The 26,491-nt window shown below is 53.2% G+C and overlaps 11 protein-coding genes; 8 read left to right on the top strand and 3 right to left on the bottom strand.

The window, feature by feature from the left end:
- Positions 1-536: 536 nt before the first annotated feature.
- RCC_04520 (related to binuclear zinc cluster transcription factor that regulates the ratio between aurofusarin and rubrofusarin biosynthesis) lies at positions 537-3,168 on the top strand (the record flags this gene model as incomplete). XM_023769798.1 has 3 exons in its annotated part: positions 537-2,657; positions 2,713-2,856; positions 2,908-3,168. The coding sequence occupies 3 exons, from the start codon at positions 537-539 to the stop codon at positions 3,166-3,168; spliced, it is 2,526 nt and encodes an 841-aa protein (XP_023625566.1).
- A 31-nt stretch (positions 3,169-3,199) lies between these two features.
- RCC_04519 (uncharacterized protein) lies at positions 3,200-4,310 on the bottom strand (the record flags this gene model as incomplete). XM_023769797.1 has 2 exons in its annotated part: positions 3,200-3,756; positions 3,881-4,310. The coding sequence occupies 2 exons, from the start codon at positions 4,308-4,310 to the stop codon at positions 3,200-3,202; spliced, it is 987 nt and encodes a 328-aa protein (XP_023625565.1).
- Positions 4,311-4,580: 270 nt separating this feature from the next.
- RCC_04518 (uncharacterized protein) lies at positions 4,581-5,357 on the top strand (the record flags this gene model as incomplete). XM_023769796.1 has 3 exons in its annotated part: positions 4,581-4,734; positions 4,796-4,822; positions 4,879-5,357. 3 exons carry the CDS (start codon positions 4,581-4,583, stop codon positions 5,355-5,357), a joined length of 660 nt encoding a protein of 219 aa, XP_023625564.1.
- A 1,493-nt stretch (positions 5,358-6,850) lies between these two features.
- On the top strand, positions 6,851-10,424 carry RCC_04517 (related to white collar 1 protein; the record flags this gene model as incomplete). XM_023769795.1 has 4 exons in its annotated part: positions 6,851-8,128; positions 8,207-8,645; positions 8,744-10,113; positions 10,170-10,424. 4 exons carry the CDS (start codon positions 6,851-6,853, stop codon positions 10,422-10,424), a joined length of 3,342 nt encoding a protein of 1,113 aa, XP_023625563.1.
- Positions 10,425-11,734: 1,310 nt separating this feature from the next.
- RCC_04516 (uncharacterized protein) lies at positions 11,735-13,561 on the bottom strand (the record flags this gene model as incomplete). XM_023769794.1 has 3 exons in its annotated part: positions 11,735-12,164; positions 12,216-13,163; positions 13,233-13,561. The coding sequence occupies 3 exons, from the start codon at positions 13,559-13,561 to the stop codon at positions 11,735-11,737; spliced, it is 1,707 nt and encodes a 568-aa protein (XP_023625562.1).
- Positions 13,562-14,501: 940 nt separating this feature from the next.
- RCC_04515 (uncharacterized protein) lies at positions 14,502-15,515 on the top strand (the record flags this gene model as incomplete). The annotated part of the gene is made up of 1 exon (XM_023769793.1): positions 14,502-15,515. The coding sequence occupies one exon, from the start codon at positions 14,502-14,504 to the stop codon at positions 15,513-15,515; it is 1,014 nt and encodes a 337-aa protein (XP_023625561.1).
- A 156-nt stretch (positions 15,516-15,671) lies between these two features.
- Positions 15,672-17,197, bottom strand: RCC_04514 (related to alanine racemase; the record flags this gene model as incomplete). XM_023769792.1 has 3 exons in its annotated part: positions 15,672-16,230; positions 16,290-16,927; positions 16,985-17,197. The coding sequence occupies 3 exons, from the start codon at positions 17,195-17,197 to the stop codon at positions 15,672-15,674; spliced, it is 1,410 nt and encodes a 469-aa protein (XP_023625560.1).
- Positions 17,198-17,596: 399 nt separating this feature from the next.
- RCC_04513 (related to P.falciparum dihydropteroate synthase) lies at positions 17,597-18,724 on the top strand (the record flags this gene model as incomplete). XM_023769791.1 has 5 exons in its annotated part: positions 17,597-17,659; positions 17,710-18,028; positions 18,083-18,300; positions 18,383-18,523; positions 18,593-18,724. 5 exons carry the CDS (start codon positions 17,597-17,599, stop codon positions 18,722-18,724), a joined length of 873 nt encoding a protein of 290 aa, XP_023625559.1.
- A 1,380-nt stretch (positions 18,725-20,104) lies between these two features.
- Positions 20,105-21,104, top strand: RCC_04512 (uncharacterized protein; the record flags this gene model as incomplete). XM_023769790.1 has 2 exons in its annotated part: positions 20,105-20,934; positions 20,984-21,104. The coding sequence occupies 2 exons, from the start codon at positions 20,105-20,107 to the stop codon at positions 21,102-21,104; spliced, it is 951 nt and encodes a 316-aa protein (XP_023625558.1).
- A 1,091-nt stretch (positions 21,105-22,195) lies between these two features.
- RCC_04511 (probable protein disulfide-isomerase precursor) lies at positions 22,196-23,877 on the top strand (the record flags this gene model as incomplete). XM_023769789.1 has 3 exons in its annotated part: positions 22,196-22,316; positions 22,377-22,975; positions 23,032-23,877. The coding sequence occupies 3 exons, from the start codon at positions 22,196-22,198 to the stop codon at positions 23,875-23,877; spliced, it is 1,566 nt and encodes a 521-aa protein (XP_023625557.1).
- Positions 23,878-24,528: 651 nt separating this feature from the next.
- On the top strand, positions 24,529-25,930 carry RCC_04510 (related to CRAL/TRIO domain protein; the record flags this gene model as incomplete). XM_023769788.1 has 2 exons in its annotated part: positions 24,529-25,254; positions 25,313-25,930. The coding sequence occupies 2 exons, from the start codon at positions 24,529-24,531 to the stop codon at positions 25,928-25,930; spliced, it is 1,344 nt and encodes a 447-aa protein (XP_023625556.1).
- Between the last annotated feature and the right edge of the window lie 561 nt (positions 25,931-26,491).

Here is a 26,491-nt window from a genome sequence, read left to right as displayed (position 1 = left end):
AGCTCATTGCAAAAGATCACATGCAAGGAACAGTGTCGCGGTGAACAGGATTGTGTACGATTGCCGGAATGCTCCACAAGCAAACTCCTGTGGGGTATACGTCTGCACCGTGCGAGACGGTCCACGGTGAGTACTCTCTTGCATAGCGAAAGACTCGCGGGATCGTTCTTACCGTAGGTATTGAAGACTCGAAGAAAGACGGGATGTTGTCTATACTTGGAAGGATACCGGAACATCGGCATCAGGGAGGCCGTTAGTGCCGAGGCCGTGGCGTCCGCTAACCGGGTTGGACCTCACATGTGAAAAGGGAACTGATGACCATGGCTTTTTTGTTTTTCTTCTTGCAAGTCGATGGAAGGCTTGTTCATAGTTGGAGTAACACGCCAATGCACCCCGCTCCTACCGATCTGACTGCTCTCACAAAACACGACTCTATCAGGCACAGTTCCGACTGTGTTGGACTTGCTCGCTTCGGCCGTAAGGTGATCCCCGATTAGATCCCAGCCCTGTGGCCCTCACTCACGATGGACGCCTGGATGTACTCTTCCGCGTCAAACCATGGCCCTGATAACGAATCGAGTCCAGCGAGAGGGAGCAACCAAAGCCTGTCGGCTTWACAGGCTGTGCAATACCATGATTCACCGAACGCTGCCAACGAAGCTCACAAGACGAGGATTAGGCGGCGGAATCGCATCATCACCTCATGCCTTGAGTGTCGTAGACGCAAGCTGAAGTGTGACAAGACCCACCCATGTACCAATTGCACTCGCTTTCGGCGAGATTGCTTGTATCTCGCACCATCCCTTGATCCTCAGGCCCAGCAGAAAATTGCAGAGATCAAGGACAAGATGGGAGCGCTGGAGGAAGGACTGGAGCGTGAAATCGCCGGGAGGACCGCTTCCCCCTCTACTCCAGCAGCAGGCAATGATTCGTTCAGATCAAACATTCCCGAGGTGAAACTCCCGCAAGCCGCTGAAGGTGATGACGAAAATTATGAAGAAAACCATCTGGAGCCTTCACCGCTGGCAGCAATGGACAGTGTTTACGGTGAAGATGCTGACGATGACATGATGGATCTCGGCGTGCAGATGGGCAAGATGCGCATCTCCGAGCGTGTTGGCGGTTGGATCAGGCCGAAATTGGTGGACGAACTCACAGACACGCTCGAAGACGTTACCGCTGACCAGGCTCGACAGCCGGGTCTGCATGTATCTCACAGCGAGGCAAACTCGCAGTCTGGGGCCAGGCAGCCAAGATTACAAGCCATTCCTAAGAGCTATATTGGACCAGGACCCGAGTATATTGCGCCAGCCTCGAGCTTCTTCTTCACTGGCACAAATCCGAGTGTTAACCTGATTGACTATCTTCCCAGCAAGACCTCGGCTGACCAGCTCATTACTCACTACTTTCGCGCTGTGCATTACATGTGTCGCTGCGTCCATCGGCCCACGTTCGAGGCACAATATTCGCTTTTCTGGAGTCAGATATCGACCGGGAATGAGCCTGTCCCTCCATTGCAAGCCATTATTTTCGCCGCAATGTTCTCTGCTGCTGTCAGCATGACGAACGAGCAAGTCATGAGCCGGTTCGGAACATCAAAAGACATGCTCGTGGACAGCTTGAGGATGGGTACCGAGAGTAGCCTTGCCAAAGCTAATTTTCTTCGTACCACCAAGGTGGACACCATGCAGGCCTTCATCATGTACCTCATCCCTCTTGCGCGATCCGAGGTATCAAGAGGCCACTCCGCACTGGTTGGGACTGCAATCCGGCTCGCAGAATGCATGGCACTGCATCGGGACGGTACGCTCTACAACATGAAGCCAGTGGAAGTTCACGTCCGAAGGATGCTATGGTATCAGCTTTGCTTCCTAGACATGAGAACATCCGAAGCTACAGGACCCAGACCACAGATTCGCCCAGGCGATTACGACACGAAACTACCCCTGAACGTGGACGATGTGGATCTCCTTTCGTCAAATCCTCCAACCGAAGACAAGAAAGTCTGGACAGATATGACATTCTCATTGATGCGCTTCGAATATCAAGAATTGCGCAGCCAGAACTGGTTCGACATACAAGCGATCGACAAAAAGAAGATATCTCTCACCTCAGTCGTCGTCAAGGTTCAACGCTTCATAGTCTCCCAAGAAGAGAAATGGCATCCGATGATCAACTCCGGCGAACCAATGCAGCTGCTCGCCAAAATGATCCTTGACATCGGCTGTAATGGAATGCATCAGCAGATACTCCACCGCTACCTCTTCAGTACGACTCAAAGGATGCCAGATCGACTGAGACAGCTTCTAAWCGGAGCGGCCCTTGACCAGATGGAAGTTTGCGTCGCGTGGGAGCAGAACCCAAAACTGCAAGATTGGGTCTGGTATCGTGGAGCTATCAATCAATATCACGGTGCTTTGTTGTTGTTGATTGAAGTTTACGCATATCCCATGCGAAAAGAGGCGGCGAGAATCTGGAAGTGTCTGGACTTTGTCTTTGACATCCCCTCTCACCTTACTCCCAAGCAGAAAGCGGAGCTTGTATTGACCGATTTGCGGGATCGCATGGAGCAGTATCATCACATTCGAAAGCTGCGGGTGAGCAACCAAGTGGAGAAGTTGGTTGGAAATGGCGCCAGTCAGAATAAGGCTCCTATCGTAAGTGAAATATGTTGCTCACGAGAGAGATGCGATTCGCTGACTTGGTCCGCAGTGGTCGGTTGTGGACTCGCTCGGAAGAATGGTGCAAAGTAATCCCCAGGCGCCGGCTGAGACCAGTCCGCCATCAGTTAATTTCGTGCAGAGCAATGCCGAATCTGCAGATGTTCACATGTCGACAATGGATGATATCGATTGGGTGAGTGTGCCACACGTCGCCGTGCATTACTTGCGCTAACGTGACTTGCAGAATGAGTGGGATTCTGTCTTTCCAAGTTATACTGGAGAGCTCAATGTTCCGAATTATAACATGAATGACTGGCACGGAACCTCAAACGCGCCTCCCCTAGACGCGTCGATCTTTAACCCTTCCCTCGCTGCAGGTATTGGTGGCATGAACGCTTACCCGGATCAACTCGCAGACGTACAGCTCACGCCGACACTGTTTCCTGATCGGTCGTGGAAGAACGCACCAGTCTCGTACCAGCGTTTCCCTGCCCAGTTCGGCTGAGTCCCCGTTAAACTCAAGCTAGAGAATCTCTCTACGAACCAGGCGGATCTCCGAGTTTGTTGGAATACAACCCCAGTTCCTTCACTTCTCGACACCAAAGCTTCCAAGGCCGCTCCGCATGTCTCTGATTTTGCGTCCAGGCATCTCTGCTCTCTCGCTCGTTAAGGAAGTGAATACCCTCTTGCTTCGCTGGTCCAGGATTCGCTCCTTTCTCCCCGCCACCCTGGCCGAAGCGTCCCGCGATTAGCCCCAGATTATAGCCGCCTTGCATGAGCATGGCAGTTGTCTGGACACGGGCATTGGTGCAAGCGTAGATTGAGCGATAAACTGCTTCTTCGATGCTCGTTCCTACGACTGTCATTCCATGGCCGCGCATCAGGACCGTTGGGCTAGGAGGGAAGTCAACCTCGGTGGATGAGGAGGATGTCAGGTAGTTTTTGATGGCTGTAACRCCTTTGGCCAGTGATGACGAGGGATTGAATCCGGCAGCGAGGCCTGCGCCCAGGTGCTGGTTTGTTACGAGGAGCGAGTGCAGAGAGTCGGACGTGGTGTAGTGGTTGGCAATGTCATAGACTGGGACTTGGTGGCCTGTAGAGAGAGTGTGTCAGAGGTGAAGATGTTGTGGAATCCGAGGACTGTGAGAAATGCCGCGATGACAAAAGATGCATCAAGAGCACTCGCTTCCACACATCCACACAAGGCAGAAACTCACCCATAACTCCTCCCATGTGGAACACCGGTCTTAGTGGAACACTGCTGATTCCAAATGGAATGACAGCCTCAGAGTGACTATGCACCACGCTATTCACTCCCTTATACTTCTTGTACACTTCACTGTGTATAAACCTCTCGGCATAGCCTTTTGGGCCCTCGCCTTCTTGCACGGGACTGGCATCCTCGACGTAATATTCTTCCAAATCTTCGCGTTCTGAGACGAGAGCTGGTGCAAGAGATCTACTGAGGAAGAAAGTCTTGGGATTTTGGGGATTGCGGACTGATACGTGACCGTATGCGTCTACGACTTCATGATGGTGCAAAATGTGGTTCGCGGTGATGAGAGTGCTGAACAAGGAGGCTGATGGTGGCGTTGAAGCGGTCTGGAGAGCTTGTCGAGTCGCCTTGGTTTCTTCTTCTGACGGCATTTTTGGAAATATCACTATCCAAGTTAGTGTTCCATCAAGGTCGGGAACGAGGTGCGATCTGGGCGACCTTGCTTGAATCCATGGCGGGGCATAGGTACTACTCCCCGCGATGACGAACTAGGGAGGCACGGTGCCGCGCTTATGTGTAGGTATTATGTTGGGTATTTGAATTGTAGTCGCTTCTTATCACATTTCTCAATCACACTGGATCTGTCGTCGTTGTCGAACAGAACTGAAATAGAGGAAAGAATTCTTGCAGAAAACATCACTATGCCTACGGTTGAGATTCTCGAAGTCCCCCTGAAGCCGGGCAGCAACATCGGAGATCCCAACAATGAAGCAGCAGTGGTTCTCAAAGAAGTCTCTGATGGCCTCCATGACGCCCCCGGTGTGCAGCACATGCACTTTGGAATGCAAGTAGAGAGTACGCAGTCCCGAAAGGCGAATATTCGACATGAACTGACTGGTGCATCGTTGCTCCCTAGAGCCTGAAGTATTCCAACTGGTCGTCAGTAAGTTATACATACAACAGAGTACCATGATCACCCTATTGATGGACATCGTCTAGCCTGGGACAATCTCGACTCCTACAAGACGTTTGTGAGCAGCGAAGCCGCTCAGCCTTTCCTGCAAAAGTTCAGAAGCGTTTTCGCAGGAGCTCCAACCATCTACCTTGCAGRTGTTGAGCCCGCAGGCGAAATCTTGAAGGCCCTCAGTGCTCCGATCACAGAAATCGCCACTTTCTACTTTGGTTCTGAAGCTCCAGAGGGATATCTTGCCGGTGTGCAGAAGTTTCGCGACGCTGCCGACAAGGAGCCCTTTGATGCCATGCACGCCAGTGCAATTGGACTCACGCATGATGATATTGAGAGAGAGGGTGTGAAGGGAAAGGGCGCGGTTCTGTTGATTGGATGGGACAGCGTCGAAAAGCACATGGAGTTCCGCGAGCTGGAGGTGTTTAAGCAGAATGCGGGAGCCTTGCGTGCTGGCGTACAGAAAGCCGAGGTGCATCATGTGCAACTCCTGAAGGTTGCGTCGAAGCAGTAGGTAACGATGCAGTCTTGGACGTGAAGAGGAAAAGCCGGCTCTCCTTGTACCTTAGTAGTCGACGACAGCGCTCGCAAACAGGTAGCTACACGCATAACAAGAAGCAACCTTGCGGAGAGTCGAACGTCTCGTCGAATGATGTCCTCTTAATGATGTTGCCTTAGGTGCAGAAAGTACAACACCTTGAAATGCTACAGGCAGAGCGGCAACCTTCAATATCAACGCGCCTCGATGCCTTGACTGCACTCACTTGCAAAAGAAATCTTCACGCAGTCTCCGTGAAGACCCTGTGGAACGTGAACCCATCTCTCCCGTTAAGTTAAATACTCATGTGCAACGCACAAAGTCAGCCTCCGTGGGGTTCGCTGCACTCTGTCAAACGTTTTTCCCGTGGCTCTCATCTTGTGCGACCCAATCTCGAAGGGGGTCGGACGCGTCGACCTCGTGGCTGTTTGATCAACACGTGTCGGTGTGGTCGGAGGCTCGCAGGCGCTGGGGAGTACGTCAGGAGATCCATGAACATGCGTTCTTCGAGTGGTAGATGTTCATTGGCAGTTTGTCCGGACCGATACGGCATACCGAGAGTGTCCGGCTGCCGGGAGACGTGGAATCAACGCGGACCAAAACGGTATTGCCGCGAATGCCATCTCCAGGCGCATAGTGACGAATCATGCATGGCTATAGGGAGTTTTGGACATGAGGCGTTCCAGAATACACATCCTATCCGAAAGATAGAGTTTCCAGCACCCTCCTCCCGGCGGTCCCGCTGTTTCGGTCCAAGATTGGAGACTTGCATTACTCATGAAGCTTTTGCATGTCGCAGAGGACGAAGCCACCTTCACACGACCGACTGGTGACAGCGAACGCAAGTCCGGGCAGTTTGCTTTGAAGAAAGTGGACCTATACCACCGGACGGATCAGCTGAGCGGAGCCACACTGCCTACCGGGATAATCCACCCCTGCTGCACGGGACCCACCACGRCCATCACCGCGGGTCTGCCACTGGAGACCTGCACGCGCAATACGTGACGTTCTCGACTCCAGCTTCCACTCGCTCCACCGACGTTCCTCGACCAGTTGGCCGTGCATTGCACCGCACTGCACTGGACTCCGCTGTCCAGCGTCCCATTCGCCGTCTCTCTCCGGCGCAAACCCAGTGGCGATCATTCGCATCCCCACGGCGCAGCGTCGAGTCAATTGGCTGTGCGGAGCGGACGCCGCATAGATCTCGCAGCGGTGACAGTTGCGACCTTCAATCCACCTCCATCTTATCGCGCCCTGCATCCGATCTGCGAATAGCCGGCGCTGGTGGTATAAACGAGGAGCGCGCTCTTGGCCGGCCGCCCAGCTACGAACCCGCATGCGGGCCGTATGCAATATTCACGTCAACTCCGCGTCCACCGCCTGCCGCGGGCAGCAGCACACCAACACAGTAGCCACGAGTCACGCCCGAGCGGACAGCAGAGGTGTGGGCACCGCCCGGGCTGACCGCGATGAACAACGGGTACGGATATGGCGGGAACTACAATGCCAATGGCAACGGCAGCGGCCATGGTGATGGCAACGGCCTTGACAGCCAGCAGGGGTCCGGCATGATGATGATGGATCAGGAAGGCATGTTGGGAGGGTCTGGCCAATCTTTGGACGACATCGTCAACCAGAATGCTAAGCTCATCCGCCGTCAAAGCATGCCTCAAACTTTTGGTAATAACGCGCAGCACCCAGACATGCGGCGCATATCCATGATGGACTACGGCTCGGGCTCACCTGGAAATCACTCGAACAATTATCAATTCGACACCAGCTCTGGTATGGATCCGAGTGGTTACGGAGGTGGAGGAATGACACCCACTGCCAACAATCAGTCACGACCTTCATTGAGTCGGCCGGGCTCTGTTGCGGATCTATCACTGGATACTGGCTATGGCAATAATTCGCAGGCCTACGGCTCTATGATGCCACCCAATTCTGCCTATTCTCAGTCGCCCGCGCAWGCAACGAACGCACTTGACATGTCCATGGGCAGCCCCTACATTGACAACAGCATGTCCATGAACATGGACTTTGAAGGCCTCGGCACACCCATGTCTGGCGATGCAATGATGGCCGGTGTCTACAGCCAGCAGTCCTATAATCCGTCACAATCCCTAACACCTATGCATGCTCCTCCGAACACATCTCAGGGCACTCCGCATTCCGGAAAGACGATGACGCCTGATCACGGTGGTCAAAGTGTTCATCACTCGTATAGTGGATCCGTTGGCAGTGCCACGCCCAACACTGTGCGCCATCATCCTCGGGCTCCGGGCTTGCATGTGCCCGACCTGAACAGTCCAGGTCACGGTGCCTCGCCGCTGAGCCAACCGCCAATGTCTGTTCAATCTCAAATGCGCTCCCAGTCGTCTCCTCAACACCCTCAAACTCAGCAATCTCCGCCACGAACCTCTCATCAACAACCGCAACAGGGTCGCTTACAACGGCCTCAACTTGTCCAACACCAGCATCAGACCTCTCCCGCCTCCTTCACACCTACAACACAGCCTTCAAATACCGGGAATCCGGAAGCTGGGTCAGTCCAACACGCTGGATTCGATCGAGGCACGTCCGAGCATGTGCCCACCAGCGGTACCCCATACAATCCGAATAATCAGGGCTTTGCCTGGGATGCTCCGGAGGGAGGCTGGCCGACGACAATGACTGGCAAACCGCATATGAGTTCCGTATACAAGAATGCTTACTCTTCTACCGGCTTTGACATGCTTGGCGTCTTGGTAAGTTCCACATCTTCATGGTCGATGGAGTTGCAATCAATTGCGAATCGACTTTCACTGCTGACCGTGACCGTGTAGATGCGGATTGCCACACGGCCTAATCCTCAGATCAACATTGGTTCGGTGGACCTCTCTTGTGCATTCGTAGTCTGCGATGCTGAGAAGGACGACATGCCAATTGTGTACTGCTCAGACAACTTTGAGCGATTGACAGGCTATACGAAACATATGATCCTTGGTCGAAATTGTCGCTTCCTGCAGTCACCAGATGGCAACGTCGTCTCCGGGATTCGACGTAAGTATGTGGATGACGATTCGGTGGTATATCTGAAGAACATGATCACTTCCCGGCGGGAAGCGCAAATATCACTTATCAACTACAGGCGTGGCGGCCAGCCGTTTATGAACCTGCTGACGATCATTCCCATCACGTGGGACGGAGACAGCGTCAAGTTCTATGTCGGATTCCAAGTAGATTTGGTGGAGCAGCCAAACGCCGTCACGAACAAAAATCCTGGTATGTGTAGAAATCGCCCGATCGAACTGCCGATGATCTYCGATCGGCAGAGTTAATGTTGCACAATCGATTGGTCCCCCTGCTAACTATTCGCGTAGATGGCTCTTACTCGATCAATTACCAACGGGGTATGACGATGCCGCGGTATGTGATGAACGCACCCGAGGCGGCGGTCAAAAACGACTACGGTCAGACTGTGCCACGTGACGATGTCTCTGCTATTCTCAGCACGATTGGCAGCGGCGAGTCTGAGTATGCTAAGCGCATGTGGGACAAGGTTCTGCTGGAGAACACAGACGATGTGGTGCATGTCCTGTCTCTCAAGGGCCTCTTCCAATGGGTGTCTCCTTCCGCTCTACGCGTGCTGGAGTATGAGCCGGGTGAGATTATTGGTACCGCACTCAGTTCTGTGTGCCATCCTAGCGACATTGTTCCCGTTACCCGAGAACTCAAGGACACATCAACTGGTGCTTCTGTAAATGTCGTTTTCCGCATTCGCCGGAAGAATAACGGTTACATGTGGTTCGAAGGCCACGGGTCCCTGCATACTGAACAAGGGAAAGGCCGCAAGTCGATCATCATGGTGGGCYGCGAACGGCCCGTCTACACATTGAGCAAAAATGCAATACTTGCTGGCGGCGGCATTGGCGAAAATGAGTTGTGGACGAAGATGTCAACATCGGGCATGTTCCTGTTCGTCTCGTCCAACGTCAGGCAACTTCTTGACCGCCAGCCGGACGAGCTGGTTGGCATTAGCATCCAGTCGCTCATGCGCATCGAATCTCGATCAGAATTCGGACGAATACTGGAGCATGCTCGCACAGGAAAGAAAGCATCCGTAAAGCACGAGATGATCAACCGACGAGGACAGGTGCTCTCGGCATTTACCACCCTCTACCCAGGCGATGCCACCGAGGGTCAAAAACCAACCTTCATTGTCGCCCAGACCCGTTTGGTCAAGTTTTCTCGTGGCAACCAATCTCAGCAACGCCCTGGCATCTACAACAAAAGTGAACGTAATTCCTCGGAATCTATCCAGTCAGCCACCACTGGCACCGGCCTCCTTCCTCTGCGCGACGGCGAGCAGACACCGAGCTCTGGAGGAAATAACGCAAGCTACCTCAATACCGATGGATCTGCTGCTACATATGCAGGGCAGAATGGTCTCGTGTTGGGTCGTCAAGATCAGTCGCTTGCTTCCGACGACAACCTTTTTGACGAATTGAAGACCACAAAGTCATCGTCATGGCAATACGAGATTCGTCAGCTAGAGAAACGCAATCGACTTCTTGCTGAGGAAGTACAAAGTCTAATTGCGGCGAAGAAGAAGCGCAAACGACGAAAGGGCGCAGGCAACGCACAAAAGGATTGCGCCAACTGTCATACGAGAGTCACCCCCGAGTGGCGGAGAGGACCTAGTGGACAGAGAGATTTGTGCAACAGCTGCGGTTTACGCTGGGCGAAACTGGTAAGTCTAGAATAAGCCCCTACCCATCAAGTGATATACTCATAGTGTTCTCGCAGAACGGCAAGGTCTCGCCTCGCACGTCTAGCCAGCATTCCGTGGCTTCGGACAAGGCAAGCAAGGCTAGCGCCAGCCCAAGGCACCTGTCGCTTCCTGCTACGCAGAAGGTCGACTCCAGCGAATCGGCCGCTCGCACGGAAGGCCATACAGGAAGCTCAGCGCAGAAACCCACCACGGTGGATGGCCATGGCGCCAGCATGGAGGGTGCGCAGGGGGTTCCAGCCAAGATCGATGAAGGAGTGGAACCAGAATGATCGCTCCGTGCTGAGACGRTACTCATGTCTGTGCAGAAACATGCTGCACGCGTGCAGCCGCGGCCTGGGGGATCCGCAAAATCTTGACCTCTGTCAAGACACAAGGTCTCTGCAAATGATTCATGCTCTGTGCGAGTGTGACGAGACGAGTCTCGGGCTAAGAGTTGACTGGCGCACCTTCAGTACATCGAGGCCAAATCCGCGTGGCGGGAAATAAGACATCCTCGGCGCTACGCTCCATTCTTATGCTCCCCTTCGTCATCGTCTACATACCACGGAGGCCATCTTTGATTCTCTTGATGAACTCGATACCCTGATGCTTTGCAGTTTGCATTTTTGGAACGGATTCCGGGCAGCGAAACATGAATGATCATTTTTACGGACCTGGGGGCAGGGCTTTTAGCTCCTGAACGACATGATGAACGTGTGCATCTCAAGATGAACAAGCTGTTTGAGTGAAGTTGAGATTGGGCGTTATAGAGTAGACTGCGATGATTGTGGGAAAAATTGGACTCGCATCGCCTTAGGGCTGTGCTGTACAAACATATAAGCGACGCAAGAATAGGAGAGCAATCTAAATTGGTTGAGCCAATGATCCATGTCTTTTACTTTGTTTGTCGTGGTTGGTGTCGTTGATGTGAGGATGTTATTACTAAACAGTCTTTATATCACCCCAGAAGCGACTTTGCCACTCCGGAGGCTTTCATGGGGCTGGGAAACAACCTGGGCGACGAGAGTGCACGCTCCGAAGGTCACGCACATCTTGAGTAGCGAGAAAGCTTTGCGCTGAAACGTAGTCGGAACTCCCTTTGTAGTTATGAGTAGATGAGCTTGGATTTGTTTGGGTTCGTTTGGAAATGTTGCACATTCGTGAAAAGTGAAAGTAGGGTTAGGGTTGGGGTAGCATGTTGGGCGACGAATTTCATAAAACGTTTCACTATCAATATGCATGGAGCAGTAAAGGTCAGTCTAGATCTGCATATCATACTCCACTGTGCGCAGCATATATACGTGCCTTGCCACTATCTGATCGGTACTGCCAGATGTGGCACAATCTCGAGAAAGACGCTTGAGGAACCCGTGCTGTAGCAGGAAACCTTGCAACAAGAAAATTCACATATCGTTCTCGTCAAAATTAACACAATTCATTTCCGGTATCTTCGACAACGGCCGTGGGTATCGGCCGTGGGTATATATGTACAACTCCATTCCTCCAATGCCCGGGTCACATTAATGTCAACCGAGTCYATTACGAGTTCTGATATCGCTAGACTCAAGCGATCTGWCGTCATTCCCCGAACAGGCGTTTCTCAAAACACACTCTGGCTCGGCATTTTGCGGTGGAAGAAGTTTTTCAGACTCATCGACACGGACGATTTTGAGGCGTGGTGCGTAGGCTGTTGAGGAGTACCTCCGGAACCCTTCGTGAAGGCTTCATTACTCACAGGACTTGGGCTTTGCGCGTTGCTCCTCGAGCTTGCCTGCGACGGGGTCATTGGACCCGTATTCTTGGGGAAAAGCGCTAGACGGGAGCCAGCAGGCTTCTCGATGGGAGTGACGGGACTGGACGGTTTCTCCAGCTCGAGAGAGGGTTTCACGACGTCTGATGCGAAGTCCTTCTCGACTATGTGGGAGAAAGCGGAATCAATAGTCCGGGGAGACATGTCTGGCTTCGGCGAGAATATGGGTGGTTGAGGCAGAGACTTGAGTCGTTTGGACACACGTTGAGAGAATCCGCTGCTGTGAGGTTGTCAGATGAGGATCAAATCATTGGTGGTACATGGTGCTCACCCTATTGAAGTCCGAGGCTCGGCCTCGGCCTGGCACTCCTTGGGTGATGCTGTGATGTTGCTTTTGCTGATTGTTTTTCCCGGCGAAGATGCGAATGCTGGGATGGCTCCCTGACTCACAGATCGTCTGTATTGAGGATTTGCCATCATGAGAGGCGTGAAGTTCAGGAGTTCGCCTCCATGACTCTGGGTCCRGTTGGGCTTTCTCTTGACCATAGCCTCAGTTTCACGTCGGAGTTTAGACATACTTGCAATTCGAGCAGGCAGAGCTGCCTTCGAAGGGGGATCCGGAGGATGGCTGCGAAGAGGCCCTGACTGCCGCAGGAAAGCTGCTAATTCTCTCATGTCCTCAGTTTGAGTCGGTCTGGGAACGCTATTACTTCCACGGGCGTGCCCAGCAATATTTGGGCGCGGTGGACTGCCCTTGTCTTGCTTTATCCGTTTGCTCTCGCCAACAATTGACACTGGTAGTATTGGCTTCGAGATGGTGAGCCTCGGCTTAGGTTCCTGAGGGAGCGGTTTGTTCGTCCAGGCGCCTTTCTTGGGAGAGTCCCTGACGAACTTTGAACGAACGCCAGGTGAGGCTTTTGTTGGTGAAATGGTCCTTTGTGGTTTGTTACGCCGGCTGGCGGCAGCGGCTCTCTTCGCTATCTCCACCACGATTGCGTTGAGGACCGTCAAATTCTTTCCCAGTGCGGCGCCTTTTCGCTGGAGATCTTGCAGATATGCCATCCAGCCTTGCTCGTTGTCTTTCATTGCTGCCAGTACATCGGCGATTTCGACATTGTGCATCGGCCACCTGCGCTTCACGCCGGAGAGATATACGCTCAGCTCTTCCGTGGATTTGATGCCAGCCTGAATGTCGGAGAGTGCGGAGTTCATGGCTTTGGTTGTGCGGTCGACGATCTTCTCGAGCTTCTCATTGCCTCGGAGCAGTTCTGTTCGAAATCTGCCGGAGCGAGGAAGCAGATCAGCACGTGGAATGACACAAGATCACGCATGGGTTGTACCAACTCACTTCTTCTCGTCCAGCATCACCTCAAAGACATCGGTGTGGTTCATGGGCATGCGGAGAAAGCGAATGCGCTCTTCAATGTCCTTGTTCGCAATGTCAAAGTCCTCCCATGTCCGCTCCAGGAATGCATCGACATCGTCGACGTGGTGCTGGAGGATCTTGACCACCTCGGCGTTGGATTTCGCCTGCTCCTTCTCCAGCAAGTGCATTCCAAAGACGATCTGAGCGATGAGCTTGAGATATGGGTGGTATTTGGCGCCTCGCCTGGGCCTCCACCGGGTCACCCATTTGTCTTCGTAGCTCTCGGCCTCGAGGAGCTGTCGTCGGCGCATTTCGGCGTCGTGTTCGAAGGCGGCGCCAAGCTGTACACTGTCCCGCGTGCTGTCGTAGTAACTCTCTTCAAAGGCACCTTGCAATRAGCACACTGGATGAACGGGAGGAAGAGTCTCAATATCAGTGTTCGCATCGTCGGAAGCAGCAGACGCCCCTGGACCAGACAATGCGTGAAACTCATCGTGCCCATCATCATCAACGATATCACAACAGACAGCCTGCAGGGCTGCCATGCCTATACCAGCCAGCCCTCCGGCACTGGCCCACCTGAGACACGGGCAGATGATGACTCGCCGCAACGTTGCGCTCGCATGGACCTACATGCAGGTCGAGTGAATGCGGCGATTGGTCGGGGAGGAAGGTGCGCGGCTCCGTGCTTGCTACATGATGATCGCGGAGGAGGAAACAATTTGCGGGAGGGGAGGAAAGAGAGGAAAACGGGCAGATTGTGCTTACGGTATCCGTGGCGAGGCAAAACTGGGTACCAGACCAGCAATCCTCCTCGTCTCGTCTCGTCTCGCCAGGCCAGGCCATGGAGGTCATTTGGTGGTACAGGAGTGAGCGGAGTGAGCTTCGTGTCGGAGGGGTCGTCTCGCCTTTTCGCGCTAGGCTTGACCTCTCGCCAGAACCTGCTCGTGATTGGTGCGCCTCCCACAACTAACTCGCTCTTCTCCTTCAACTAATACCATGCACTGATTAATTGCCCTTGCAGGGCCTGACACAGCACATTGGAGGCATTGGCTGAGCTCCAGAAACATACCTAGGTACTCCCGATTGTCGCCATCTGCGCCGAAACAACAGCCTCCCAGTCCAACAACAGCAAGAGCACCCGATATCGCCGCGGAGCCGGCTTCGTTTCGTAGCGCGTCTTCCAGATCGCGTGTCGCAAATATCCTTGACATAGGAACCAGTTTGCGCCCTCCCCGCGGATTCTACACAATGGCCGAGCCGGACGTTTCTCACTGCTGGCATGGAGACACTAAGTTACTTCACGGTACTGCACTTCGCCGAACAGAGGTTCGAAAAGCATTGGAAGTGTTGCAGCGGGAGCTCCAAACCATCAGTGGCTGTCCAACCCAGGTCCATGCGGAAATCACGTTCAACATCTTCACACCCGCCAACCCGCGAGAACATGTGTACACTGTCACAGCCACTGGTGCAGATTTCGATGCGGCTTCCTTTGCGCGTACCAAAATATCAGCTCGGGCGCCCACAGGTACCAGCGTGGCGAGATCGCCAAGCGCGTGCGCTGTCGATGGTATGCCCTCTCGAAGAAGTTCGGAGGATGATGATGTCGTGATCCTGGAAGACCGTCSAGCCAAACGTCCGCGTACAGGGAATGGCAATGCAGAGCATACTGCGCCCTATTCACGAAGTCGTAACGCAGGCAGTGTCTCTGAAGATACTACCATTCAGCGTGTATCTGAAGTTCTCTCCTTTGTCAAGGATTGGCACGGCGAGTGGACCAGGCAAGGAGGTTGGCTCTTTGATACGCTCAACTCAGCCAGCAAAGCCCATACGGGAACGCAGCTCGCCATCGACAAAAAGCTCGACGCTGTTCAAGATGTCATTGGGCAGAGTTTGAACGCAGCGAGCGCATCGACCATGTCTGAACTGGCCAACATCACGAAGTTAATACCATGGCTCGAGCATTGTCGCAAGACAAATGCTGACAAGGTTCAAGCGAGAGAGGAAAAGTGGAGGTCCAGCAGTGCGACGTTTCATGATCAGAATCGACGAGACAGGGAAACCGCCGAGAAACAGATCAAAGAGCAACTGGAGTCTCAACGGAGCCTGCTAATCAAGATTGCAGAGGCGAATGGTATTGATGTCGACGAGGAAGAGAAACTCAGCGAGGCGAGWCTAGGTGCTCAGTTGAGATCGGAGCTGAATCTCGAGGCATCCCGTCATGACGACTCGCGGAAAAACTCACGCTCACAAATCGACGATTAGAACAGCACTCGAAGTCTGTATACAAGAGACCTGATACCACCAAAGTGGGGAAAGAGCCCAGACCATGTTACAAAGCTTTCTCTTCACCACGAAAGGCCTGACCACCAGCTGTGCATCTACGTGTGAGACAAGACGACGCAGATACAAGTCCCACGCTTACCATCCTCGCCAGCGGACCCAGACATCTTCGATCTTCTCTCCGTCGGACTTTTCTGAATCCACAACCAGGTACCATCCAAAGTTGGCACCGGCGATGCAAGCGTGATTTGGCCATACAAGCAGCTTGTCACCGATCTCCAGCTTTCTTACATTGTCTTGAGGTCCCTCCCATGTCAAGACGCCGTGCTCCTGGCTTACTCTCCCCACGATCCAACCGGTCTTGCTTCCTTCAGGATCGTAGTGCACGCCAGATTTCACAGGCCAGTCGGAGATGACACCCCAYCCAGGATAGCTCTTACATACATCTCGTCCCAAGACGATACTGCCTGCGGCTATTAGAGCTTCGGGCTTGTCACCGCGGTCTGGGTAGATACTCGCGACTTCGACTAGCACACGGAACGCAAGGTCGGCATATGAGAGAAGACTTTTTTTTGGGTCCGCGGCAGATTGCTGAGGCCTTGCACGGGTAGCAAGCTGCTGCATGTCCATCACTGGATACACGCCCGCATGGAACTCCACGGCGAAGGACTGTTTGATCTTGTCGATAGTTGCTCGGCTAGAGACTTGATGAGTACGAGCTCTAGATCATGGCCCTTTGTGCTCTTCGAGACTTACTATTGCTTGGCGCCGTCCGTGTCTTCCACCAGATTCTGTATCGAGGTTGCGGTTGGCGTCGCTCCCAGTGATAGCACGACCTTGGCAGCGTTCGGATCCTGGCTCCCCTCAGCGCCTGTGCACTTCAAAAAGGACAGGGCGCCTTCTACGAGGCCTTCTAGCTCTAGGGACATGTGCTTTAGAGCTTCGCCGGGACTGCTGACCGCATACGAGTGGCCCATGTGAGTATACAATCCGCCGAGGATCGTTCGCTTTGCGGCCGATAAGCTGTAGGCAATGTCRGCGAGCTGCGCCGAATTGGCTGCTACACCCTCGCGATGATAACCAACATCGATGTTTACGTGGACGGGAATCTTGCCTGGCCAGGTCGCTTCATCAATATCCTCCAGAAGTTTGACGTGGGATGGATGATCAACGAAAAGTCCGACAGAGCCTTCGCCTAGAGATCGAGCAATGGCTGCCAGTCGTGGGATGAACGATGGCGCGACTGGTATTCCGTATAGAATGCTGATCGCTTTGCCTTGAGATTTGCATTCCTGTAGCCATGGTGCGAGATGTTCGACCTCCGATACAGTGGAAGCGACAAGCTTGACAGATTTGGAATCTTTGCCCACTTGGAGCTCCGTCAGTTCCGTAGTCTAGGGTCGAATCGTCAGCCTGTGCAAAGCTCGAGCAACGCAGTTATCTCGAGTTACTTTATGAGTCTTGACATGCGCTCTGAATCCAACGCCAAGCTTCTCTGCGGTCTCAAGCATCAATTCGCAGTTTCTCCTCACAACGGCTGCATCGATGATGGCGGCGGGGGCCGGCACGTCTGAGATCTGCTTCCCAATGTAATACTGACGAAGAGATGTCGCTGCGACGCTCGGATATAATGAAGGTGCGGTGAAGTTCACAGAGGATGACATATCTGCTTTTGCTGCTCCCGAGGACTTCCAATACCGTGCAAAGTGGTGTATATAAGAATAATGAATGTAGAATGTTTTACCAGCAATGAGTCAAGCTCCGTGTGGTATGAAGATCAGTGCTTGCCCGTAGAAACCGATAGGCTTGGCCGCCCTTCCTGACACGGTTGGTAGAGGTAGCTAACRGCCAATGATGTTAAAGTGACTTCCAGTTTGACACGGTCTATCTTAAGGTTTTCAATGTAGAAGAACAATCTGGCAGAACCATCAGCATCATTCACAGATTCGGCTTCATGATCGGAGCACATTCTTTCCTCGCGTGAAGACCGCGCCAAGCATCCCCCACTCGCTTCAGCGGCAAGATCATCAGAACACCGACATCGAACAAGGCATCAWTCAATCATGGAGGCCGGAGGTAAAAGAAAAGCCCAGGATTCTGCGGGCCGTGATGAGAAAAGACCCAAGGTGAGCTTCCACGATCCGCGCCATGTACTGTGTCGCTCACATGCTCTCAGACCAAGAAGTCGTGGCTTGTGCCTCGAAATGGCAATACTGGCAAACATCAGGTCCGGGATATCCAGTATGGCGACAGCGGTATCTGGGTGACATGCAACAAGAACAAGGAATCTGCTTGCGTTGGGGAGATGCGCGATTTGTTCACCGAGTTTGCAGAGCGCCTCTATCCTCAAGCCATGGGATCCACAGATGCAGATGAAGACGATGACGACGATACAGAGATCGACATTGAGAAGGAAATACAGGCTGAGGTCGATGCCATCCGGAAGCCCACGAGTGCTCCGTTGTTCACTCACGTCAGAGTGAATCTCCAATGCGGTGAGCACGGGTCGAAGGCTGAATCTCGCTGGTCGTATGCTGATGGTGTGTAAGTCGTATTTTTCAAAACAATAGCTCCTATCGAGCCCGTAGCGTTCGTCAAGGCGATTTGCGAAGATGCCATGCAGAATCCCCAACTCAAACGCACGCGGTTCTCAAAGAGATTGACTCCGATGACGCTGATTGGACGTGCTTCGGAGGAAGGCCTGGAGAAGGTGGCACTCGAGGTTCTGAAACCACACTTTCACAAGGAGCCCTTCGAAAAGCGTAAGGTATGCGATTGATGCCCAACGTACCAAGATCTCGTACTCCACCATCTTTGTGGTCGAATCCCAGCTGACATGGTCGGGATAGTTCGCGATTCGACCCACACTGCGCAACCACAATATCTTGAGCAGGGATAGCATCATCAAACAGGTCGCCTCTCTCGTCGGGCCGGGTCATGAGGTCGATCTGAAGAACTACGAGCTGTTGATCATGGTCGAGGTGTATCAGGTGGGTGGTGCTATAGCAGAGCCTGTCTCGCCATCGGTTACAGCATCTCAGTTGCTAATTGATATTCAGCACGTATGTGGTGTGAGCGTTGTCGATAGCGACTTCGAAAGGCTGAAGCGCTACAACATTTCTGAAATATTCGACCCAACGCCCAAGGCCGAAATCGCCAGCAAGAAAGAAGACGCCGGTGCTAAAGAATGACATACTGTGCTGACTCAACAGCGCCCCCACACACCATGTTCTTCGATCTATAAAGTGCCTGCGATGGAAGGTGCAGAGGAGATCTCAGTCCGAGCGTGCTGGCGAGTGGGGATGCAAACCGCTCTGATGGGATGAGGCGTCAAGCGAGTTACAATTTGAATGCCGTACATTCACGGCATCAAGCCCGAACGCTGTCCGGTAGAAAGGAGAACACTTAACGGATGAATCGGAATGAGGCACAAGGCGAGACGAGTGCCTTACCTAACCGATGCCTTCGCGGGACCAAGACCGACGCTGTTCGATGAACAACTGGTCTGCTCGTCATACGTTGACATGGAACCACGCATTTGCACAGGMAGTACAATTGACCCACAATGCAATCCGATTGGGTTATCGAGAAGGGCTGCATCAATGTGGTCAAGCCAAATCGTCGTGTAACACCGCGTATCGCTATTGTCAACACGTGGAGACCCAGTCTCACGATCAGCCACGGCACAAGGATTGTACACGTGAAACTGTCGAATTGTGGAGCATTTGGGCGTCGGACGTCGCACCCGGGCTGCGATTGTGGATATCACATCTAGGAGTCGCGTGGCATCGATCTGGCTAACGGGGAGTTGCACCAGATCGAGCGGCGGTGCCTCAGTCAGCCTGGCGCAACATTCGCCTTGAATGRGCCCTCGCCAATTTTCTTCCATACACAGAACTCCACCAACCGTATTTTCTCGTGGCGCTTTGAGAACCGAGTCCCACTGCATCCACCTTGGACCCAGCAGGCGCCATTGGCCGAGCAGGATCGCCGCTAACTTCTCGCAGCTCAGATAGACGAGCTGACGACTTGCCTATCCGCCTCTCCACGAGCTTACATTTCCGCGGCGCAAGCCTTAGCATCCGCATACCATCAACTCGCGAGGTAATCGATGCATCATTCTCATTTGGGAGTTTCCAAACGCGTGTACAGTTCGCCCCATGTTGCAGTCTTTACCGTCTTTTCGCCGTGGGCTTACGGGCCGCGCAAGATCGATCCGCAGCAAGCCCGCTGATGCCATCACGATGGAGCGGACCATACATGGCTCGAACTAAGCGACCTGGCTTGCAATGGGCTCGCTCGGATGGCTACTGTTTCTGGAGTGATGCATCCTCTACATTCGCCGACAATCTTCGGTCTACTTCGGTCCACCCCCAGAAGCTCGCTGCCCTAAAGCAAAGATCCCGCATCTTCGACAAGCATATGTGCCCCTTGAGATGTCTTGTGTAAAGCCATCTCACACAGTGTCCACACCATCCGTTTCAGAGCATTATCGTTGGTTCCAAGGGCGCTGAGAGGCCGACATACAAATGACGGTCAACCTGCCCATCGATGAAGTACTCGAATTAAAAATGTCTTCCTCATCATCAAAGTCGCCCGATCCATGCTCGATCCAACGAGTTGCTAGTAAAGCTCTCCAGACCAAGTCCGTCACCGTGGAGCGTTTCGGCGGAGTAATCTTCCGCACATTTCGTTTGCGATCCACCTCCGACTTCTTTTATGTGCTKCGATGCCGACCATCCATCCACGTGAGACTTTTGCGGCAAGAGGAGGACGGGTTGAGGAAGGAAGCCACCATCTTACAGGTCCTTCGAGGCAGATCTGACCTACTTGTACCGAGACTGATCGAGTACCACACCACAACGATACCCCTTGGAAGCTTCTACCTCATCAGTGGGCCGTTCAAAGGATCCATCCTAGCAGACGTGGRGCCCTCATTATCCTCCAAAGCTCTCGCCAGCATCGACAAAAGCTTGGGAAAGCACGTGCGCTGTCTAGCCCGTGTCACAAATTCTTCCTTTGGAGGTGTCAAAGAAGTTGCTCTGCCTGGATATTCGTCCTGGTCGAAGTACTTCGCCAGTCTGCTGGAATTACTCTTGCGAGACGCAGAAGACGCCTTGGTCAGTCTGCCGTATGAATTCATCCGCCAGCAGGCCCATCGCTATAGGTCACAATTGGACCAAATCACGCAACCGAAACTCTTTCTCCTAGAAATGGTATCGGACAGGAATATCGTCGTGGACACTCACAGCATGATGGTGTCTGGCTTGCTCGACCTTTCCACTGCGACCTGGGGAGATCCGTACATGTCGGATTGCTTCTATAAACCGTCTGTCAGTTTTGCGGAAGGGTTTGGAAAGCTTCCCAATAGAACAGAGGATCAACGAATCCGACAATACTTGTATGCATTTGAAAGCCCGCTGATAGTGCTTTGCTGACAAGATTTGCAGATATATCCTCTACCACTCTCTGCTGGCTGTCGTACGGCAGTGCTATCGACCTTCGGACGATGGGGATGATCTGACAGCTCGACGGAATCTGACGGCTGCTTTGACTCAGTTGGCGAAGTGAAACTCACTGCTGGAGTTCCGAGTCAAAAGACTTTGCCGGTCGTTGATACTACTTGATTAGACGTCGATATGGCAGAAGCTGTGGTTGACGGGCAAGGACTTTCGACTCGGACCACTGTACATCATGGAACCACTGCAGTATGCCGCCCGTTGGTTTTGACTCGCATGAACCTCTCTCTACTGGATGTCGACTTCGTCTTGGACGCAGGAGTCCTCTCCTCCCACAGCGAGGTGGCGAGAGGTTCGTATGAGTTGAGTCACCGGAGTGCCATTCCAGCGGGGTAAGATGCTGTACGGAGGTCCAAATCAGAAGTCCTTGCCGGTCAATTGATTCAACTTGATTAAGCTTTGATATGGCAGAAGCTGAGTCTGACTGGCAAGGACTCTGGATTCGGACCTCCGTACACTGTACATAATCACGCAAGCCTCTCGAAATCTCCATCGGCCAAAGGCTACCTTAGGTACAAGCTGCCGTGCATACGTCGCGACCTGCTCCGATGTGTCGCCGCCGAGGAAGGAGTCAGTGGCGGACCAGGAGTATCCATCGTTGCTCTCTGTCTTGTTAGTTTTGGCTCCCAGCGACAATCCTGCAGTTGGCAAACGCGCGCGAAGGAAGATACGCTAGTATATATAGTGGGGGCCAAAGGAAGTGCTCCGTGGCATCTTTGAGTTTGACTGTGTTACCTCGAGTCAAAACAAGTTTGCAATGTGTCCTCGCAAGCCAAGGATCGAGCGCAAACAGGGAGGAGAATCGAGGGTATGCTATCGCCGTACGAGGAGTAGATAGCATTGAAGACAAAGAGATCATTTCGGGGAGAAGTAAATAGGTGGCCCCATCTTTTAACAAGGTTCCATAGGCTGGATGGATCCGTGGCATTCGAGTCAAAGTAGGGGTCCAYCATGACATTAATTGGAGGATCGAGGCGGATGTTGGACATTGAGGACAGCTATCATCTGAAAGCTCAAGCGGGTACATAACACTCACGTCTCTCTCTCACAATCTTTCATCTCTGCCACCACTGCCCGGTACACATCCAACATTGGTACCGATCTTGATCAATTCCCATCACAGATCAGCTGCAATCACACATCATGCGCTACTCACTCGGATTGATGGGCCTTGCTGCCCTGGCAGCTGCCAGCGATGTGCACGACTTGACTGAGGAGACCTTTGCACCTTTCATCAAGGAGAACAGCCTTGTCCTTGCAGAGTGTACGTTGCCATCACCACCCGTTCCAGCTTCCTCCAATGTCTGCTGACCGTGACACGCAGTCTTCGCCCCATGGTGCGGCCACTGCAAGGCGCTCGCGCCCGAGTACGAGGATGCTGCTACGACACTGAAGGAGAAGAACATTGCGCTCGCCAAGATTGACTGCACCGAGCAGGCGGATCTATGCAAAGAGTACGGTGTGGAAGGATACCCAACCCTCAAGGTTTTCAGAGGCACAGAGAATGTGACACCATACTCTGGCCAGCGCAAGGCACCTGCAATCGTCTCATACATGACCAAGCAGTCATTGCCCGCCGTCTCCGAGCTCACCACATCTACGGGATTGGACGAGTTCAAGACCGCCGACAAGATTGTCGTCGTTGGTTTCTTCGGTGCTGATGACAAGGCTTCCAACGCCACCTTCACTGAGGTTGGCGAGGAGCTCCGCGACAACTACCTCTTTGGCGCCACATCTGACGCCGGCCTCGCGGAGGCCGAGGGTGTCGTGCAGCCATCGATCGTCCTCTACAAGACGTTCGATGAGGGCAAGAACACTTTCACGGAGAAGTTTGTCAAGGAAGACATTCTGGCATTCGCAAAGACCGCTGCTACTCCTTTGATCGGCGAGGTTGGACCAGAGACCTACGCTGACTACATGGCCGTGAGTTTGGGATGACCTGCGTCGCTTTGCTCGTCTATGTACTAATTCTTCTGCAGGCCGGCATTCCTCTCGCTTACATCTTCGCTGAAACCCCAGAGGAGCGTGAATCCCTCGCCAAGTCACTCAAGCCAGTGGCTGAGCAGTACAAGGGCAAGGTCAACTTCGCAACCATCGATGCCGGCGCTTTCGGCCAGCACGCAGGCAACCTCAACCTCGAGGTCGGCACATGGCCAGCTTTCGCTATTCAGGACACCACCAAGAACCAGAAGTTCCCTTACACCGAGGCCGGCTCCGCCAAGGCTCTCAGCGAGAAGAAGATTGGAAACTTTGTCAAGGATTTCGTTGCTGGTAAGATTGAGCCAAGCATCAAGAGCGAGCCCATCCCAGAGAAGCAGGAGGGCCCAGTCACGGTTGTTGTGGCCAAGAACTATCAGGAAGTCGTCATCGACAGCAAGCAGGATGTCCTCCTCGAGTTCTACGCGCCATGGTGCGGACACTGCAAGGCTCTTGCACCAAAGTACGATGAGCTCGCTGGCATGTACAAGGACCACGCCGACAAGGTCGTCATCTCCAAGGTCGATGCCACCCTCAACGACGTTCCAGATGAGATCCAGGGCTTCCCCACCATCAAGCTCTTCAAGGCCGGCTCCAAGGACGCGCCAATTGAGTACTCTGGTGACCGCTCTATCAAGGACCTTGCCAAGTTCATTAAGGAGAACGGCTCCCACGGCATTGACGCATACGTTGCTCCTGAGGAGACCGAGACTGTCGAGACCGAGGGMATGCCCAAGCAGGCCGCCGCTGCCACTGAAGGCATCAAGGATGCCGTCAAGGAGGCAGCTGAGGTCGTGAAGGAGGCGCTCACCGGTGATGAGGATCTTGATGAGCACGATGAGCTTTAGATGATGCTTTCAACGAATGTTAGAATGAAAAGCTTGTTGGTACTTGCGCAGGGGTAACATGTCATGACTGCGTGTGCATGTATTTCTAGTAACGTTACGAAACATGGCGTTGGTTCAATTTTCTTCATGGTATATGTACCTTGCTTCCGTCAGTACAAATGGCCAGCTCGCTCAATGCTGGGTACTTTACATGTGTAAGTACTTAGCGCGCGTGCGTGCGTCATAATATTGTGAGGTGCAGCTGTGAAGAGGAGCAAGGACATACGAGCCTCCTTCTTCCTCGGTGCGACATCGACGACCTTTCCCCTTCGGTGAAACTCCTTCATGTCCGCTGTAAACCGCAGCATCCTTCACCACCGTCCTATTCTTTTTGCCGACCTTTCTGCGCCCTGCCGAGTGTTACCGAGGAGTGCCTTTGCCAGCGGCGGTCGTCGACTTCATTCCCCAGTTTCACTTGCAACTCGTCACCGCAAACCTCAGGTACAGAGAAGCGGCCTTGACACCACCACTTTTCTGCTCGCCGCAGCACTTTCGTTCGGAGTTGCATACATTGGGATCAGATACAGTCGACCCGCGAAGTCGCCGATACAGATAGAAGACAGCGAACCAAAGGCAACAGTCGCGCTCAGTGCGCAAGAGTTCAATCTCGTCATGGCACCTCAAATGCCGCCTGGCAGGCCCGGAAATCTGACCCCCGAGCAGGAGGACAAGTTAAAGGAGATGTGGGCGGCGACTCTAGACGTCTTTGGTGTCGCACACGAGCATGCAGCCACGGCATCTACCACTGCTGCCCCAGTCGACACGCCCGACAAGAAGAAGAAAAAGGGCAGACTAGGGCTATTCAGCAAAAAGGGCAAAGACGATGACCAAGCCGATGCTGGTGGTGGTGTAAACAACGATAAACATGGCCAGACAAAGGAGTTTGAACAGGCGCTAGCTTCGCAAACCCCGGAAGCATTGCGAGAGGCCTTTTGGAGCATGAGCAAGCACGATCACCCGGATGCACTGCTACTTCGTTTCCTTCGCGCGCGAAAATGGGACGTGCAGGCCGCACTGGTTATGTTGATCTCGACAATGCACTGGCGTAGTGAGGAGATGCACGTGGATGACGATATCATGATTCATGGCGAAGGTCACGCGATACAGGAGACACGGTCCGGAAATGCGGCGGAGAAGAAGGAGGGCGAGGACTTCATGGCACAGTTGAGGATGGGCAAGTCGTTCCTGCATGGTGCGGACAAGGATGGGCGGCCTTGCTGTTACGTTCGCGTGAGATTGCATCGGCAGGGAGAGCAAAGCGAGAAGAGCCTGGAGCGATTCACTGTCTTTACCATTGAGACTGCACGCATGCTGCTTCGTGCTCCCGTTGACACCGCTGTAAGCTTTACTGCCTCACCGATGCGGATTGGCGAATGAGTACTGACCCRGRCAACAGACCATCGTCTTCGACATGACCGACTTCAGCATGGCCAACATGGACTATACACCTGTAAAGTTCATGATCAAGTGCTTCGAGGCCAACTATCCAGAATCGCTAGGCTCTGTTCTCGTCTACAAGTCCCCATGGCTCTTCCAGGGAATCTGGAAAATCATCAAGGGTTGGCTCGATCCCGTTGTCGCGTCAAAAGTTCACTTTGTCTCGAATGTCGATGACTTGCAGCAATTCATTCCCCGGGATAAGATTATGAAGGAACTTGGCGGAGACGAAGACTTTGTGTATTCCTACCAGGAGCCCGCGGAGGGCAGCAATGAGGATGCGGACCTGGCAAAGACTTCGGAGCGTGACAGTATTCTGGCAGAGCGTACTGAGCTGGTGAAGTCTTATGAAAGCGAGACGGTAAAGTGGATGCAAGGCGAGGACCTAGGCGAGGGACGCATGCGACTGGCGCAGAGGTTGGCGGAGAACTACTGGAAGCTGGATCCATACATTCGCGCCAAATCGTTGTATGACCGTCAAGGCGTGCTGGGAAAGAACGGAGAATTGGACTTTTATCCTGGGGATAAGAAGAGAGCCGTCGGCGATGGTGATGCCGCCCAGGACGAGCTAGACTAATGGGCAGACTCCCGTACACGGCCATCTAGACAACCACCTAAGGAGACCCACAACGATGGTGGATCTGAGTGCAGCATACTCTTTCTTAGGAAGTACCTCGTGCCTTTACTGTTTTCTGCTCTTGCGCCAAGGTCACCTAGCGTGTTGAAATCCAATCCCGACCTCACCTCACCTTCAATATCCTTTCTATACGCCATTTTGGTACTCTGCATATTGTGCTGTCGATGTGTGCGTCGAAGTCCTCTTATAGACTATGCTGTGTCAGCGCTGGTCTGCTTCGCACAACCCGAAACGAGTGCACTTCCGCATCCGGCTTGGCGGTGCAATGTGCCAAAAGTCGGAAATCGATCCCGCGTAGTTGAAGCCTGTTACATCGACATTTGCATGTAAGGTATGAAGAACGCTCTTCAACCTAACGTCATCGAGAGATGCTTGCAGTCGCTGGGATGAGTCGCAAATCCTCGGTGCTGGGCCGCTGACCGATATGCGTTGTTGATTTATCAGCATATCGACAACTTTCATCAAGGCAGAACGAGTGAAAGATTGGCAGGACCATTCATC

This window comes from Ramularia collo-cygni, assembly GCF_900074925.1.
Source record: "Ramularia collo-cygni strain URUG2 genome assembly, contig: RCC_scaffold06, whole genome shotgun sequence".
Classification (NCBI taxonomy): Eukaryota; Fungi; Ascomycota; class Dothideomycetes; order Mycosphaerellales; family Mycosphaerellaceae; genus Ramularia; species Ramularia collo-cygni.
This window is presented reverse-complemented; position numbering and strand designations above follow the sequence as displayed.